The 17781-nt window shown below is 42.3% G+C and overlaps 1 protein-coding gene across 4 annotated transcripts in view; it reads right to left on the reverse strand.

Annotated features, from left to right (window-relative positions):
* Window positions 1-15999: 15999 nt before the first annotated feature.
* Window positions 16000-17781, reverse strand: part of GABRB3 (gamma-aminobutyric acid type A receptor subunit beta3) — a 202031-nt gene continuing 200249 nt past the window's right edge. For all 4 annotated transcript variants that reach the window (XM_059820938.1, XM_059820947.1, XM_059820965.1 and 1 more), the window contains one exon: window positions 16000-16350. In XM_059820938.1, coding sequence (XP_059676921.1) covers window positions 16000-16350 — 351 coding nt within the window. The remainder of the gene's footprint in view (window positions 16351-17781) is intronic.

The following is a 17781-nucleotide window of genomic DNA, read 5'->3' on the forward strand; positions in this document are numbered from 1 at the left end:
GGTGGGACAAGTGATGGTCGGAGGCCGTCTTGGGCTTAGTGACAGGAGAAGAGGAATCAGCCTCAAGTTACACCAACAGAAGTTCAGGCTGGATATTAGGAAAAATTTCTTTACTGAGAGAGTGGTGAAACACTGGAACAGGCTGCCCAGGGAGGTGGTGGAGTCACCATCGCTGGAGGTGTTCAAAAAACATGTAGACATGGCGCTGCGGGTCATGGTTTAGTGTGCATGGTGGTGTTGGGTTGTTGGTTGGACTTGAGGATCTTATAGGTCTTTTCCAGCCTTAGTGATTTTGTGATTCTGTGATTCTGTGATAACAGATTAGTCTGGACTTTTTCTTCCTTTCTTTTTTTCAGTTGCTTTTCTTCTGCGCTCAGTTTTCTAGCCATCACTGAGACGCAACTCACAGTTCACGATGAAATCTCAAACAGCCTAACAAATGGCATGACAACAAGCTCTTGATGCAGTACTCTTGTACTCGACATCTCTGCACTGGCAAGTGCTTACAACTCCCCTTGGGTGTCTCTAATTATAATGTATGGTTCATTAAAAATGACAACAGAGTTCATTGAGCCTGCATTCTTGTGATTAATTGCAATGTTCTCCTAATCAGTTGTTGTTATTTATACCCCTGCCTTTATTCAACTGATTATACTGTACATTTGCACCATTCAGAGAGTAACAGAAGGGACATGAAGGGCATGTTTACGTGATGCAATGGAGCATGGTGTAGATATGCCTGAACTAGCGGTGACCTAAGCTGTGTGCTGACACAGTAGAGCTGTACGGTGCTAGAGATACTAACCTGGGTCTCCATCTCAGAGCCACAAGGAAGCTACACCAAACTCATAAGCTCTGCCTCTCAGAAGGATTTGTTAGACTTGGTGAAGAGCTGTGGAGTCATGTTTTTTCTGCTTTCATTTTCAGAGCTCATGCTGTCTCCACTTGGTGAAAAATCACAGGCAGCTCAGTGCAGGTATTTGTCAGGAACTCCCTTTGTTCCTGCCTCTGTGTGTGTGTATATATATATCAGATATCAGATTTCAGCAACCAGAATCTAAATCCTTCTTTAAGCCTCCTAAAAATATCTTTAAAATATCCTAGACCCACTGACTAAGCACTGCTGTGTATTAAAGAACTCACTGAACAAAACCTTAAAAAATATCTCTGAAAATGAGTTCCTGTCCATCAGGAGGAACAGAAATTTTGAGGAATTTTGAGGGTGCAAAACTCCATGTTAAGTTGCTAATAACAACGCTGTAGTTTGATTCACCTTGAGTTTATATTTGTGTGCAAATGATTTCTAGTTGTTCTTTTATGATCTCAGCTAAGGTAGTAAGCAATTTTGGGGGCCTGTTATTGGATATCCCAACCCCAGGCAGACACCAGTAATCCGATTTTTGGAGGAACTGCAGAGCAGCTATCTCTGAAAATAAGTTAGTCCCTCTTGGGTACACTGGATGTGCATACAAAAATTGTGGCAGTGACTTGCTAGCTCATTTTTCAGAGTATTTTTGCAAAGAAGCCGCAAACTTCCTATGTTGTTACAGATCTTTCTTATGTCCTCCTCTCCTTTCAGTTTTCTGCTTCTACACATCTGCTCTGCAATTCTCCCATTCCTCACTTTCAGGCTTTTAGTTGCAATCTAATGCTATTTGCACAGCATTATCGCCTGGAGGCCTAAGTCAACTTTGGCAAGCCTCCTACTGGCATGTTATGTTAATAACGGATCGGTTTTGTTCTCAGCAAGAGCAATTTGTTCCAACAACTGGGATTCATCCCACTTTTTTAGCAAGTACACAGCTACACTCTAGCACAAACATTAAAGGCCAAGATCTTTAAAAATAGAAAGGGAGGGACCACCAGCATCACTGCATCCAATCCAACAGCCGCAGGCAACTATGGAGTAGCTACCTAGTCCAAACTGCACACCCACACCTGACCCCACTGTCACAGTGCCTTTCCCAGCTCCTGAGGGCAAATTTTCAGACTTCTGGCTGAAGTTTTTGAGCATCCAGGCATCCCCACCAGCTTCAAATTTTTAGACTTTTTAATCAGACATTTGTTAAAAGTTTGGCCTACGCTGGTATGTTGATGCTGCAGAAAAAATCAGGGAGATAAGGACCTGCAACTTACTGCGTTAATTCATATACAGCAATGGGAATTAAGGTTGCAGAGACCATGCTTATTTGTAATGTATTTGCTCTTCAATACGCGCAAAGTTTGTCCCGAATATTACAAGGGTTTGTATTTATCAATATGAAGACGTATATCCGTAGTTTAGGCGAGGCATTTTAACTGCCTGGGAAGTTTCCAAAAAAATATCCCCAGACAAACAAAAAATGCTACTCATGAGGAACAAAAAATAGTAGTGAAAATTACTTTGTCATCACATGCAATTTGCATTTTTAAAATGTGTCTGTGAAATTTTACACTCATTTGCATTTCAAGCCAGCAATTAGATTAAAAAAGCCCACAACTCCAGCTGTGACAAGTACTCTGTTATGTGAAAAAACATAAACAATCCTCTTGTCCTCCAGTAACAGCTCTGATGAGAATGAATTTTAGTGTAGCGCTCAACTTTTGCCTCTTCAAGGTTGCTTTCATCCTTGATATGGTATAACTGGAAAACCTAAAGGAGTTGGAGTCCAAACAAGATATGTATTTAATAATACAAATTTCTCTTGGTATTACACTAGACCCTTTACAGAGCATCTTTTCAGGTGGCATTAGGATCATTACAGAGCAGTCCCAGAGCCACAGAAAGGCTTTTCCCAGCACAGAGGGTGGAACAGCATCTTGCTGCTCCCCTCACTGCTCCCTTCTCACCAAGTCCCTGCCCTGTGCTCAGCATCCTCCTTGGAGAGCGATGAAGGTCTCTGGGGACGGACATCCATCAGCTTCTCTGGAGCTCGAAGCACATGCTCCTGCAGGAAGGCGAGAAGTCGCCAGATGCTTTCTTCCCCATCTTCCCCACCTGTCTTGTTCAAAAAGGTTGGAAAAGACCTGTAAGATCATCAAGTCCAACCATCAACCCAACACCACCATGCCCATTAAACCATGTCCCACACTGTCATGTCCACCAACTCCCTGGGCAGCCTGTTCCAATGTTTCACTACTCTCTCAGTAAAGAACTTTTTCCTAATATCCAGCCTGAACCTCCCCTGGCACAACTTGAGGCCGATTCCTCTTCTGTCACTCGTCACTTGGGAGAAGAGACCAACACCCACCTCTCTGCAACCTCCTTTCAGGTAATTGGAGAGAGCGATAAGGTTTCCCCTCAGCCTCCTCTTCTCCAGACAGAACAACCCCACTTCCCTCAGCCGCCCCTTCTAGGACTTGTGCTCCAGACCCCTCACCAGCTTCGTCGCCCTTCTCTGGACACACTCCAGCACCTCAATGTCCTTCTTGTAGTGAGGGGCCCAAAACTGAACACAGGATTCGAGGTATGGCCTCACCAGCGCCGAGTACAGGGGCACGATCACCTCCCTACTCCTGCTGGCCACACTGTTTCTGATACAAGCCAGGATGCCGTTGGTCTTCTTGGCCACCTGGGCACACTGCTGGCTCATATTCCACCGGCTGTCAATCAACACTCCCAGGTCCTTTTCTGCAGGGCAGCTTTCCAGCCACTCGTCCCCAAGCCTGTAGCGCTGCATGGGGTTGTTGTGACCCAAGTGCAGGACCCGGCACTTGGCCTTGTTGAACCTCATACAATTGGCCTCGGCCCATCGATCCAGCCTGTCCAAATCCCTCTTGCAGAGCCTTCCTACCCTTGAGCAGATCAACGCTCCCGCCCAACTTGGTGTCGTCTGCAAACTTGCTGAGGGTGCACTCAATCCCCTCATCCAAATCATCCATAAATATATTAAACAAAACCGGCCCCAAAACTGAGCCCTGGGGGACGCCACTTGTGACCGGCCGCCAACTGGATTTGACTCCATTCACCACAACTCTCTGGGCTCGGCCGTCCAGCCAGTTTTTTACCCAGTGAAGAGTGCACCTGTCTAAGCCACGAGTTGCCAACTTCTCTGGGAGAATACTATGGGAGACAGTGTTGAAGGCTTGACTAAAGTCCAGGTAGACAACATCCACAGCCTTTCCCTCATCCACTAGGCGGGTCACCTGGTCATAGGAGGAGATCAGGTTGGTCAAGCAGGACCTGCCTTTCACGAACCTGTGCTGGCTGGGCCTGATCCCTTGGTTGTCCTGCACGTGCCCTGTGAGCGCCCTCAGGATGAACCTCTCCATAATCTTCCCCGGCACCGAGGTCAGGCTGACAGGCCTGTAGTTCCCCGGATCCTCCTTCCGGCCCTTCTTGTAGATGGGCATCATGGTTGCAATCCTCCAGTCACCCAGGACCTCCCCTGTTAACCAGGACTGTTGATACCTGATGGCGAGTGGCTTGGCAAGCTCCTCTGCCAGCTCCCTCAGCACTCTTGGGTGGATGCCATCAGGCCCCATAGACTTGTGAGTGTCCAGGTGGCATAGCAGGTCATTAACTGCTTCCTCCTGGATTTTGGGGAGTTTATTTTGCACTCTGTCCTTGTCTTCCAGCTCAGGGAGCTGAATACCCTGAGGATACGTGCTCTGGCTAAGTTTGAGGCTTTGTTTGGCAAAAAGAGATACAGAAGAGTGGGACTGCAAATAAATGTCACCTCTTTTCCACAGGTTCCTCAGCCCTCAGTACCAAAACTGGCACCTTCCTTATAGAGCTGGTTCCAGCTTGTCCTGAGCATTGGTGCACTCAAACACAGGCGCAGCAGTCAGTCCATGACATCTTTGGGGAGTAACAGATATTCACTGTAGAGAGGACTGGCACTGACAATTTACTTATTCAACAGCTGCTCATGGATCAGGTCTCTATATTAGATGACCTTTAGCTTTGTCTTCAGCTTCTGTCTGTCTCGTCAAAGCATCTCCACATTTCACACTAGAACCAGGAGGTCATGACTAGCTGCGGGGTCTCAGCTTCTCTTGGGGCTTGAATGGGATCTGATTTTTGGCAATGACCTTTTGGAAATCAGGCCTCCATGCAGCCCTGCAAGTGGAGTACCAAAAAATGAAAAGGAAAGGGCAGGCAGTTTTAGTCATTTCAGAAAATGTCAGCTAGTATTCAGTGGCGTGTTTTAAAACGTCTCCGCATCAGTGGGAAAGCTCCGTTGGCTTCCTGAAACACCCCTGCTCCGGTGGGCTGCCGGCTGCACCCGCAGGGCACAACCCACGCCAAGCAGCCAGAGACACCAGCAGTTTGTTACAAGTGGAGGGCACCGTGCTTGGTTGTTGCCATTGCTGCCTTTTTTCCCTGGGTGGTTATTGAGAACAACATTTGTGAGCAGTTTTTATGCTTAGCTGAGCTGGCAAGAGTAGGTGCTGTGGTCCATCATAGTCCTCTCCCAACCACCTTGGTTCACGTGTGGACGGTGGCTTCAGTTTCAAACCCTGAGAGAGTTCGGTGTTTCAAGTCTCTTCCTGCCAGCGTTAGTGCCCATCCCGTAACAGGGGTGTGTTAGGCCTGAGCCCCAGGGCCTTGCAGAGCAAATGTGGCACCTTGGAAAATACCTGTCACCTGTCGATGTTTGGATTTCTCTGTGCTTCAAAACATGTTCTTGCCGTATTTGTCAGTGGAGCTGTGTGAAAGGTACAGAAGACTTGGGCTCTATTATTCATTGGTGAGATGGAATGCAAGCTTTCTCTTCACCTTTAATTCAGGGCTTCTCCCTCCCTGTAATATGTGTTAACACAAATTCCTTTCCTTACATCAGAAGGCAAGTGGATAGCACAGGGAGAAGAGAATTGGAGACACAAATGGAGACTGAAAATAAATTATGAGCTAAGGGCTGGGCAGGGGAAGAGGCTGACAATGGTTATGAGGAGAGTGTGTCCAAACAACCCAAGAGAGGACGTGATCCAGAGGAATAAAGACAGTAGGAACAGTATATAATGAATTGGTTGTTTATGATCCAGAAAGAGGATTATTTTTATTTTTTTCTGCAACAGGTGAGAGAATTACTAAGATGGTTGTCAGGGGAGAGAAGAGCATGATGTGACTAAAAATAGCTGAACTTGTTTTAGCTCGGCAAAGTGAAGGTTGAGAAAGATGTGATTTTTCTCTAGAAATATATCAAAAGAGTAAATGCCAGATGGAGAAGGGCTATTTGAGCTAAAGGGCAATTTTGGCAAAATAACAAAAGGGGGAAAAAAATCAGCCATAAACACATTCAGCCTGGAGAGATTTCTAACCATCTCAGCGACGAGAGTCTGCAGTGTCCTCTTGGCTGGAGCCAGCGGGGCAATCCCTGGGACTTAAAGGTAGAGCCCCATCACTACGTGAAAAGGAGTGAGTGACAGGGCTGCCTGGCTTTGGCAAGGCAGGATGCTCCTAATGTTCAGGTCTTGCTTTCAAAAAAGCCAATGAAAATGGAAATGAGTGCAGGATTTGCTGGCAGCCTTTTTGTTAGCTAGCAGATATCAATAGGACTGAGTGCACTGAAAATTTCCACAGCTAGCTATCAGACCCTCATCCAGTCAGTCCCCTGAAGCTCTTGCCTTCATGTTTTACAATCACTTTACAATGGAAAAAGGTGTATATCTGTGAAGACGGTGCTTCAGCAGTTATCAACAGTTTTTCTTATTTCAGCTGAAGCTACTAAATATGCCTTTCAAGATCATTTGAAATGCCAGTGAGCATTGAACTCCAATGGCCACCTAAATTTTAAACAGAAATTCCTCCAAAATTGCTACATTATTGGCAGCGTGATAGTAGCCCCCCCTTGCCTTCCAGCATTTGAGGTTCTCATCCTTTGCAGTTGTGATTTCTCCGTCCTCACTCAAACCTGTCATAACTCACTTTCAGACTGCCGGGCTGGTGACAGTGGCAAGGAAGCAGCAAAAGAATTTTTACTTTTGTACATCTGAAAGCAGTTACTGGCCAAAAATTTTTCACTTCCTAAATGAGAGTTGTGTCATAACTTTGGCCACAGTAACCTAGTTCAACACGGTGAGCTCTTAGATAAGGCTTCCTTTTCAGCAAAGCATGTAATATGTCTATATTATTATTAAATAATGATAATACTATTAACATTATGATGTCAGCATTTGTATTAATAAAAAATAATGAGAACACCTATCTGTTGCAGTAGGATGTCAGCCTGCCTCCAGAGGTGGGCAGTGCCATCTGACCTGCCAGAGGTACTCCGCTTCCATTTTTTTGGGGTGGATGGAGGTTTTTATATAGTTTGGCATTTTGCTGCTAAAGGGCAAGTCTGAGTTTGGTGGACATCCATGGACAAATGAAAATGTAATCATTTGTCACCTTACCAGTCGCAATGTACTCGATTAAACTAAAATTGCACAAATTTCTGTCCCCTGCGGCTATTTCAATTTCAGGTTTCAGTCCTCTGCTGTATATTGATCTTTCCCATAGATGCCTTAAGTTCTGGCATTTTTTCATGTCTTGAATTTTATGTAATAAATTAAGGTGTAAATTTTCCATCATTCTGGCTAATATTAACTTCAGGTGGTATGCAAACCTGTCGAAACCTCCAAGAGCTTTTCTGTCGACTATAACAGGCTTTGGATCAGGGCTCTTAATAGCAGTCATTTGTTTGAATCTATTCTAGTTTAATGAGTGATTAGCAGATGTTTTTTCCACTCTTTACCTAACAGTTGATAAACCAGAATCCATGAGGAGCTGTGTACTAAATAATGGTATGATTTTACAACCCTCAAATTGCTTCAGAAAATAGATTTATAAATCATGCACATAAAAGTAAAGGATATTGACAAACTTGCTGCTATAAAAGAGGAGGCTTGCTGTGCTTTATGTGAGTCTCTCAACAATAAAGTGTTACCTACCATGGGACACTGGGAAAAACTATCAGATCTTTATATATCTTGGTGTCTTGGGTACCTCTCCTTTCTGTTCTTTTTTATTTGAGATAATTTGCATGTCTTTGGTAATCCAGCTCAAATTCCCGCACCTTTTAGGACCAGATTCTTGTTTAAACAATGTTTAAACAACTCTTCACGCAGGAAGAGAGTTGTCCAAAGAAAAAAGCCCTGGATTTTCCAATTACTTGTTGTTATTCTTTAAGTCACCTTCCAAGCCAAGCAATGTTTCTAACACTGAAATGTACCAACTATCAGGATTTGTTCTACTCGACCTTTCATGATATTTAGGCATCTGGCTTTCCAGCTCAGGTAATCAAGATGATAATTAAACCTACATCTTTGTGAATGTCAAAACTGTCATCAGCATTCAGAATGTTACAGGTCTGCAAGAAATGATGATCAAGAGAAATTTAACATCAGTGAGGTCATTAGGAAATTGTTCCAGCATTGGCTTCACCAAAAACTGTCTTGTCAAAGAAAATGAGATACATGGAAGTGTGCTATATGAACTGCCAATATAGAATACCTAATCAGTGTCATTATAAACTCAGCGTACTTTACAAATGAAATTGTTGACAGTATTTTAGATAATGCCCAAGCAGTAATAACAGGTTATGGGTATCCTTTAGATTGTTTCAGCATGTAGTTGTATACACTTCCAGCTTAGAATAAGGCAAAGTCAGGAGTGTTAAGTTCATGGGAAAACGTGTCTTCAAATTGTTCCCATTTGTAGACCAAGTCATGTCACCATTTTCCAATCCCAATAATCAATCAGAAGTTATTTCGCAACCGCCAATGTGGTCAAGTTGTAAACTCAAAGTTGTAAGCTCACACTTTGCTCTCACTGATACCAAAGGGGAGTGGGACAAAGTGTTCACTGTGATATGGGATCACTCGCATTGCAGGACATCTTCTATCAACTGCAACTGAAACAGTTTAGTCCAAAACATTATAAATCTAGGTAAATGTAGGAATTTTTTCCATTTCTCTGGCCTTATTTTTCTCTTGTGCTCCCTGCCACATGCAAACTTCAAGCACAGAAACTCCAGGTGCAGAGCACTGTGCAGCAACACTGCTGTGCACACAGTTCCCTCTGTCATCGCTCACAAGTTTCTCTGGAGGCTGGTTTTGCAGCTAGTCAAAGACTTGAAACTGAAAATGTTGCCTTGGAACTCCAGTTGTGGGCTTTAGACAACTCTCGGGATGATAGTATGCATTTCTGTTGGTTATAAATAGGGTCTACAACCACTAAGGGACTAACAGAGTGCCTCAGGTAAATGTGCTATGTAAGATGGAACGAATTCAGGCCATGTGTCCTCTGCAGCTGCAGGGGAATTAGACAGCTCTGAAGGGCAAAGCAGTTGTCCAGGAGTGGCAGCAGGAAATACAGAGCTTAGGGAGAATCCATGCCTTGAAGGCACTCGCAGATACCTGCTTGCACCCAAAGCCTTTCCATGACAGGAGGCTCCCTTCCACCTAAGATGCAGCTAGATGTAGTGCTTTTGTCAGCTCTTTACATCACAGGCAATTCCCTAGAGCACTTGCCCAAAGGGTGCTCTGGGTCATGTCCTGGGCCTGTTCTCAGCTGAGCTGGGAATTTCCATCAAAACCCTCCAGCTGCTCAGCCAAGAAGACAGACCTTTGAAAGCAAGAGGAGCACAAGTGCCTGACTCCAGCCTAGCCCTCGGGCTGCCTGCACTGGGATATTTACTGTGTGCTGGTTCCTGCTCCCGCAATTGTTTTGTGCCTTTCACATTAAATACACCTGGAAGCAAAAAGGCAGACAGACTTCATCGCTAGCAATTTTAAATACTTTTGCACCTACCTACATTACTGGTGTTTTGGACTGCAAACTCTTAAGAGTAGCCCTAGGCAGGAAGAATTTTGTCCCAATTACTTCTGTCCCTGTGGATCAAATGTATAACCTGAACCAAAATTTGAGCCTGGGTGTACAGAGAGAGGTTCTTAATTGCCTGTCAGCTTGCAAATTCCCCTTTTTCTAGTAATTTTCAAAGGATGGGAAAATGGAGTCTCTAGTGGCAGCGCTGGCATTTTAAACGGAGGAAGTGTGAAGCAGCGGTTAGTTGTTAGGCTAATATAGCATCTGATCTGTGAGACACTTTCTAAAAAGCAGAATATCTAATGGTACAGCTGAGCAAGTCATCACTTGGCAGCACACGTCTGTGGGTTTGAGCTCTGGGTAACCTGTAGGCGTGTGGCTAACCTAGAGCAGGGGTAGTGTAAACTCTGACCTGTGATATGGATGAAGGACAGAGGAAATGCCCAGGGGAGTACTGCTGAACGGATTTAAAGTCTTTAGACAACTCCCCATGCTCTGGCCCAGACTCCCAAGTACATTCATGTAAAAAGCATCAGCACTGGAGACAAGTGTGCTAACTCTTGAAGGCTAGAGCATAAACTGAAATATATTTAAATACAATATTAGAACAAATAACCTGAAGATTACCATGATGTATCATAGCCCTGAGTACCCATGCTGTTTGCCCGCGTGCCTCCTGCCGGCTAGGATAATAACTACTTTATCTCCAGGTTTGTGCGGCAGGAGCAATAACATCCGAAAGAAGCCAACTGCAGGTGTTAAGCTGGGGGATAATTCAGAGTTTAGCCTGAGGCTCCCTCTGGAGTCAAAGGAGAGAGATCCGTGCCTCCAAAGAGGGATTCAGAGCAGGGACCTGAGTGGCTCTGGGGAGCTCTGTCTCGGGAAAACCCAGGGAGGTCCTCTCTCTATGCCTTGCTGGAGGTATGCCAGTGCAGGGGCAAACTTGGCCTGAGCAGCCGCTTTCTGGGGTCTCCTTTGTTTCCAGGGGAGAACAAAACCTGCTAATCTAAATTAGGCTGCAATGCTGGACAAAGGCATACTGCATAGCACATTGCAAAGGTAAGGGACCTTGTCCAAGTAGATACTGTGCTTGCTCAAGCACTACCTAAAGTTCTGTTAATTAGGCAATAATTTAAACTCTGGCTGATTTTAGGGGCAGCAGTTGCTCTTTTTGTACTATTACATATCCCATCTGCACAGCTTTCGTTTTCAAGTATGACAAGTGATGCTGTATGTTGGGTTTGGTTTTCAGAAGGTGTATGTCCAAGTCCACAAGTCAGGCTGTCACAAGCTATAAGAACCACATAAATTAAACACCCAAAATCTGAATTAATTTTAGAAAAGCTCAGACCCTGTATTTGGAGGAGTTTGAAGGCACTTGTGAGAGATTCTGTCTTTGTTCAAAAAAAGTTCAGAGAAGCCTTGGGATTCCCACTGCCTTTAGTCTAGTTTTCAGCTGTCTGACGTACTTCATCTATTAGCAGGTAGTGTTTGCTGCTGTGACAGGCGTGACTATAAAACCAACATCTGTGGAAATAGTCTTGATACTAACATGACCATATTTATTTGGGGAAACCAGCCAATCATTTCTAATAGAACCTGAACTCCTTTAATATAATGAGCAGTAATTAAGCAATTAATTGATAAAGTTTATCCATACATCAGCTCCAAAATACACAAAGAAATACACCTCTTACCACATATTCCCACTCACAAAACTAAGCTTGATACATCATTAATTTTTTCTACTCTAAGGTAAGAGCTGGACTGGAATAAATAGATAATAGGTTTTACTTAGGATCTGGGAAGTGTTGCTATAAGTGAGCCGAAACATGCTGAAATCAGAGGGAGCTTTGCTCTTGACTTCAAAGGCCCTGCAATCACATCTACCGTGCTGAATATTTCATCTACTAAAAGTTGTGACATGTATCATTAGCTACTATGAGATTTAGGCAAGTGTGTGACAGCTTGTTCCAATGCAAAGCATGGCAATTGGGTTTAAGGACGGTCTGCTTTCCAAATCTTCAGGGTATTTTTTGGTTTTGGGGGAAGGGGTTGGTGAACTACTGTCAAGACAACTTTAAAAACTCCTCTTGGAATCTGTCCATGTCCTGACTCCTCTAAAATAATTTACTAATACTTAGCAACATAAAGTGTAATGAACACAACTAGCATTCCTGATATGATTAGCATAGTTGGAGAAGGGGTTTTGTTTGGTTATGAAATATTTATGAAACAAATAAGCAGCACACCACTGTCTTGTTTTGATATCAAAAGCTCTTTTGCCTCCTAGGCAGGCAGAGCTTTCATATAAAGCAGAGGACAAACTTTCTGCTCTTAACAGGTAATGCCCCAGCTTGAAGGGAGGTTGGTTTGGCACTAAGGATCTTGCTAAATCAGTGGATGTAGTTTTTCTCTCTTCCTTAATCTACCATAGAAAACACTAGGAAATATAGTAGTTTAATGCTTATGAATCCCTTTTGCAACTTGTGTGTTGATAAGAAAATGCTTTCATGTGTTTTTTTTTTCTTTGAAATTGTGTAAGGCTAACCATTACATGATATTTAACACGTAACTAAACATTAAAATTTAGCCAAACACACAATCATCATACTCCCTCCATGCCCAGAAAAAAACCCGTAAGCAATTAATCTTTAAATCCTTTTTAATAAATGAATATTCATTCATCAATATTTTCATAAAGCATCTCTTCATCATTCCATTTTATTATTTTTTTTCACTGCTGAAGAATACCAAAAATACATAGATGTGCCTTAAGCAAAAAAGACTGGGGTTTAGTTTATCTTTACAATGGGATGAAATCAACTTAGAGTTAAACCACCAGAATATTTCTACTGTTTATTGACCCTTTGGGCTATAACACAAGATAGTTCCAGCTTTCTTTTTCTTAATACCTTTTACAAGCAAATTATGTGTTATTTATAGTAGTGTTAAGTTAGAAAGGAGTTAATTAGCTATGAAATACATTGCTCTGGTGCAATTTGGTTGAAATTACCATTTTTAGTCTTAAAGCCATCTATGGTTAAAATCATACACTGCAGCTAACATACAGGGACAAGAGCCAGAAAATGGGAGGTCAAGGCAAACACTGTTCTTAACACATGGTTGTGTGTGTGTGTGTGTGTAAGAAGTGGTGCTGGAACTGGAGGAAGGGCATTGGCAAAACAAGGCACAAAAATGTGTGTTAAAGATGAAGTGTTAACCTTAAGTGAGAATTTCCTGGCTTTTTTCAAGTCAAACAAAGACTTGGTTCTGTTCAAGGTTCAAGCTGCTTGTGCCCCATGGAACTCAACTAGACTGATGAATATGAAATCTTGTGAAAAAGCTGGAATGTGCAACTGCCCACTTTTTGTGATGAGAGGCAACGTGGGGAGCACAGTTTCATGAAAGGGGCTGCATTAACACACTGCCCTCCAGTTGTGCAAAGGGTAAGAGAGGGAGAGTGCTCAGAGACTCAGTTCTCTTGCCCATGCAGGGTCCTGAAAATGCACATTGCCTCTTTGCTCTGGCCAGACAGTAATTTTCCATCTGCTCGGGAACCCTGGCTGAAGCTACTGGAGAACTGATTTCAGTGGGATTTGGAGTACACATTTCGATCACAACTTGTCATTGTTAAAGATCCCTGCCTGACCACACAATTTCTAGGAGCTGGGGCTTGAAGAAAAGAGAGAACTCTGATTAACTCATGAGGGTGGGACCATTCCCTTCTTGAATCCCATTTTTCAGGGTAGTTGTTTAGGGCACTTACTGAAAGACTTGCTCGAAGATCATTTCATTAGGGTAATTTGTCTAAAGCAAAGCCTACTATTTTTAAGTTTTATTAAAATCAGATTTTTTTGTTTAATTATATTTTGTTATTAGGATAAAAGCTTGGGAGGACTTTTCAACAATTCTACCAAATACGTACTTTGGGAGGGTGTTAATTGTTTAGTTACTTTGATTATAATCATGACAATGTGCTCTAAAATCCCTTCGCAGTTGGAAGAGATATTAGAGAGCTCGTAACACACTGCGGTTTACCAATGGGAGCTAATACTGAGGAGCTTTGGAAAACCAAGTTTTTCTGCTCCAGCTATACAGGTTCCTCTGAGGCTCTTCATACTGTAGAGTTGTCTGCAGATACAGTGCTTAAAAACTGCAGTTACAGCCACTTTGCACCACTGCCAAGGATGCAGCAGGACTGCGGTGCTGATCCTGCACACTCTGGCATCCGGGGTTACAGTGAACGCTACCAGCTGGGGATCGCATTGCAGCTTTGCTGCAAGGCAACTGTGCGGAGCCCATTCCTGTTTGAGGAGCAGCCCGGAGGATGGGATTGCAACACAGGCCTTGCAACCCAGGTTCATCTATGCTGAATTTCAGCCCAGAGCAAAGTTTCACAGTTCAGTTGCAAACAGTCAGAGGTGGGAACAGTAATGGACCGTACACGGCAGCAACACAAGTATCATTGCTCTACTCACAGAAAAATCAAGTACTAGCGAGAACACGGGTCATTACAGAGCCAAGCCAGCCTCTTCAGTTTCATCCCTTTTCGGTGTTTTTGGTAGATGCAGATCGACACATTTTTCTCCCATAAATATCTCTAACTAGCACCCAAAGCTCTCCATCTGCCAAAAATTCCCATCGATGTCCAGAGGAATTCTACATGCAGAGAACTGGCAGGGCCATGCCTGAATTATTTTTTTTAGATCTATTTATGCTACTGTATCTGTTATTATTTGTGAATGTACATGATAGAAACACTGTTTACAAAAAATATATCTTCTTTTCTTTAGAAAGGTTTAGTTCTGATAAATAACAAATTAAGTTTACAGATCTGAAATTGGCATACCTTGACGACTACAATCTACTAGACTGAGAAAAGTGGGAATCCTGGTGAGGGAATGAATCGGGATGAAAACCAAAGTGGTCACATTTGCATGAGGATATATTAGAACATAGTTGATGCTGAAACGAAACATACTGTTTGCTATCTCTTGTGATCTGTGACTGCAGCACACTAGCTTGATAAGTGTATGTGTATATATTTTAAGTATATAAATAAAATATGAAAATGCTCCATCACTGAATCAAAGTATCGGAAGGGCTCTATTTGCTCAGTTCTAGAGAATAAAAAGTTGTAACATCACAGAAACAAAAATATGACATAGCAAGCGGTCACAATAGCAAGCACAGGGAAGAAAAATATTGAGAAAATATACTTATATGCATATTATGCAAATATATTTTACATTAACATACAATGTTATAAGAATGTTAAATAATGTGAATGCATGTTTAAAAAAGGCTACAGCTAGGTGGTTTCATGTTGAAGTAGCAAATAACCTGAGACATCTTCTATGCTTTCACTGGAATGACAATCTTTAAATCTACAGCAGATGTAGAACACATTGACAGTAGTTGAATTCTCAGCTAAATTATACTAAAAATGTGCTGTTCTCCTTCAAAATGACATGGCAGCTGGAACCAGTCCAAGGGAAGGAAAATGTGCTGTACATTTACAGTACTTACAAAAGATTCATTTCACTGGTGATGGACACTTAAAATGCTTGTTTGAAATATTATGAACATGTGTATGTCTCCAAAGACCTAGAGCAACACTCCCATGATCAGCTTGCTTACTGCAGAAGAGAAAGCAAGAGATCATTAAAAACGATGCCCATTCAGGACTGGGAAAAAACATATTATGGCATATACAAAACTGAGAAATTTTAGCAAAGAAAAATAAATTTGGCTTGATGAAATGCCAGTTGATAGGTCTGCAATATAAATGACTTATTCTAAACTTACCAGTGTAACTCTACCGCTTTATGATTAGTGTGTATGGCAGCATTTACAATGTTACTAAATACTGACTTTATACACGATTACAGGTGTTTGAAAATTTCTGTGACAATCAAAGTTTTGTAGTGATAATATACACTTACTTTATCAAGGCGTGTTGTTTTGACGACACCTGTCTTTCGATTTAAAAAGTTCCTCTGAAGTGCATTCTATGTTAAAGTGTCCATAACCTCAGAACGAATGTGTACATGTGTGTGTGCATACATATACTTCTGCTTTGCAGCGTGTGCTTTTATATGCACACAATTCTTTGCTATATGTATTCACACATACATGAGTATGGTCTACATAGTAAAAGTTCATATATATATATATTTTTATATATAAATATATATATATACTCTGCAGGCAAGTAGTACTTCACTTGTTATAACTGAAGTCCTTTAAAAAAGTACAGTCACTCAGTTAACATAGTATAGCCAGTAAATTAAGTTGAAAAGAGAAAATGTGAATGGAAACACCATTCTTGACCACCTGTCGATGGCATTCACATCTGTTAGATCCGGGATTTTTATTTTCAGTTGCGAAGACCTTCTTCGTAAATGGCCCCTCTTGCTGTGGGAGCCTGTTCTTTCTGACGAACGCCTTCCAAGGCTTTCGCGATGTGAGCTTTGTTTTCTGTACTGGATTCCTGAGTTGTCAAAGGATATTGTTGAATTTCTGGCATCTGTAATGCTGGTGGTGACCTCATTGCTTGCCACCTCGTTGTGAATTTCAAGTGATGTTAGCAGAATGTTTCCATGGGTGTCCACCTAGGGGGCAAAAACAGCAATATAAATTGTTTCAAAAGACTTGACATCTATCAGCAGAATGTGGGCATATTTAAATCTCCAAACCCATACATATTTTAAGAAAACATGCATTCATTTTAAGCATGTGATAATCTAAGAAAAAAATGGCAATACTCAGCTGCTTAAAATTAGGTAAGTACTTAAATACTTTTACAAACAGGGTTATCTTCATGCTACCAACATCCATTACAAAACCGTATTTGGCAAAACCAGTAATTTTCCTCTCTAAACCAGCCGCGTTTTAAAGGATGGTGTAGTTCAGTGAAATCTCTACATTGCTGGTGGTGGGGAGACAGGGTAAGGGATGGACTCTGTCTGCTACAGTAGGAAATCAAATTAAACTGGACTAGCTTTTTTCTATTTGGGTTTTAAAACTAGATGAAAAAAGTGCCTGTGAAGTTTGCTAAAATCACAAGAATAGTTCTGACCTGCTGAACTCTTTGCATTTTGGAATCACAGAGCTTATTTACAATTTTTATCTTAAACTTTTCCTTCCAAAGTCATTTGCGGAGTTTTGCAATCATGGCAATGCTTAACTGCGGGGCTTTTCCACTTGAGTAAGTGATCTTGAAGAGCAATGAACTGAGACATGGAAGAAAGCTGCTGAACTGAGGTGGCACTCTTCCCTTCCACCTCCATATCCGAGAGGCAGTGAGCACAGTGTTGAGCACAGGTGAGCAACACAATGCCATTTTCAGTAATTAAGAGGAAGGTTCTGATAATTTAGAGCCTTTAACAAATTCTGGTCCAGACTCTCCAGTCCCCCTGAGTACTGATAGAGGAGGAGCAGCACAGAGTTTGGTACGGCTCCTTCAATCCAGAAAAACTTCCAGTTCCCGTGAGTGACACTGACAGGCAGTCCCAAACGATGCTGTCTTAGTCAGTATTTGGTAGCTTCAGTGATGGGGCACCACAGCCCCTTATGCCCCTACACTGCATGCTGGAGGATGGGCAGAGAAGACAGGTGGTGCAGGGATCAGCTCCAACATTTCTGCCAGCTTTTGGGAAAGGAAAATAATGTCTGAATGTAAAATAAATGCTCCGTGCTGGATATTTTCAGCCAGTTAACGCATGTGTGACTCTGTTCAAGTGAACTCTGTTCCCCATGTCAGAAACAGATAGTGAATCATGGCATACAGGATAATTTCCAGTTTTACATATACAATATATTCATACACATTTCATCCTGTAATTAATACATTTTTCTAACCTGCCACATGATCTAGCTGTGTTAACTGTGCAGCAGTTGAACATCTCATCCTAGAAGCATCTGTTAAAAAGTGGTTGAGAAAATACACTATTGTCATGGCCTTTTGAAGTTTGTACAGTCATCTGATACCACGTACTTTGCAAGCTTTGTGTGATGCATTAAAAGTATGTGTAGCTATGTGT

Source organism: Gavia stellata, chromosome 1, assembly GCF_030936135.1.
Source record: "Gavia stellata isolate bGavSte3 chromosome 1, bGavSte3.hap2, whole genome shotgun sequence".
NCBI lineage: Eukaryota > Metazoa > Chordata > Aves > Gaviiformes > Gaviidae > Gavia > Gavia stellata.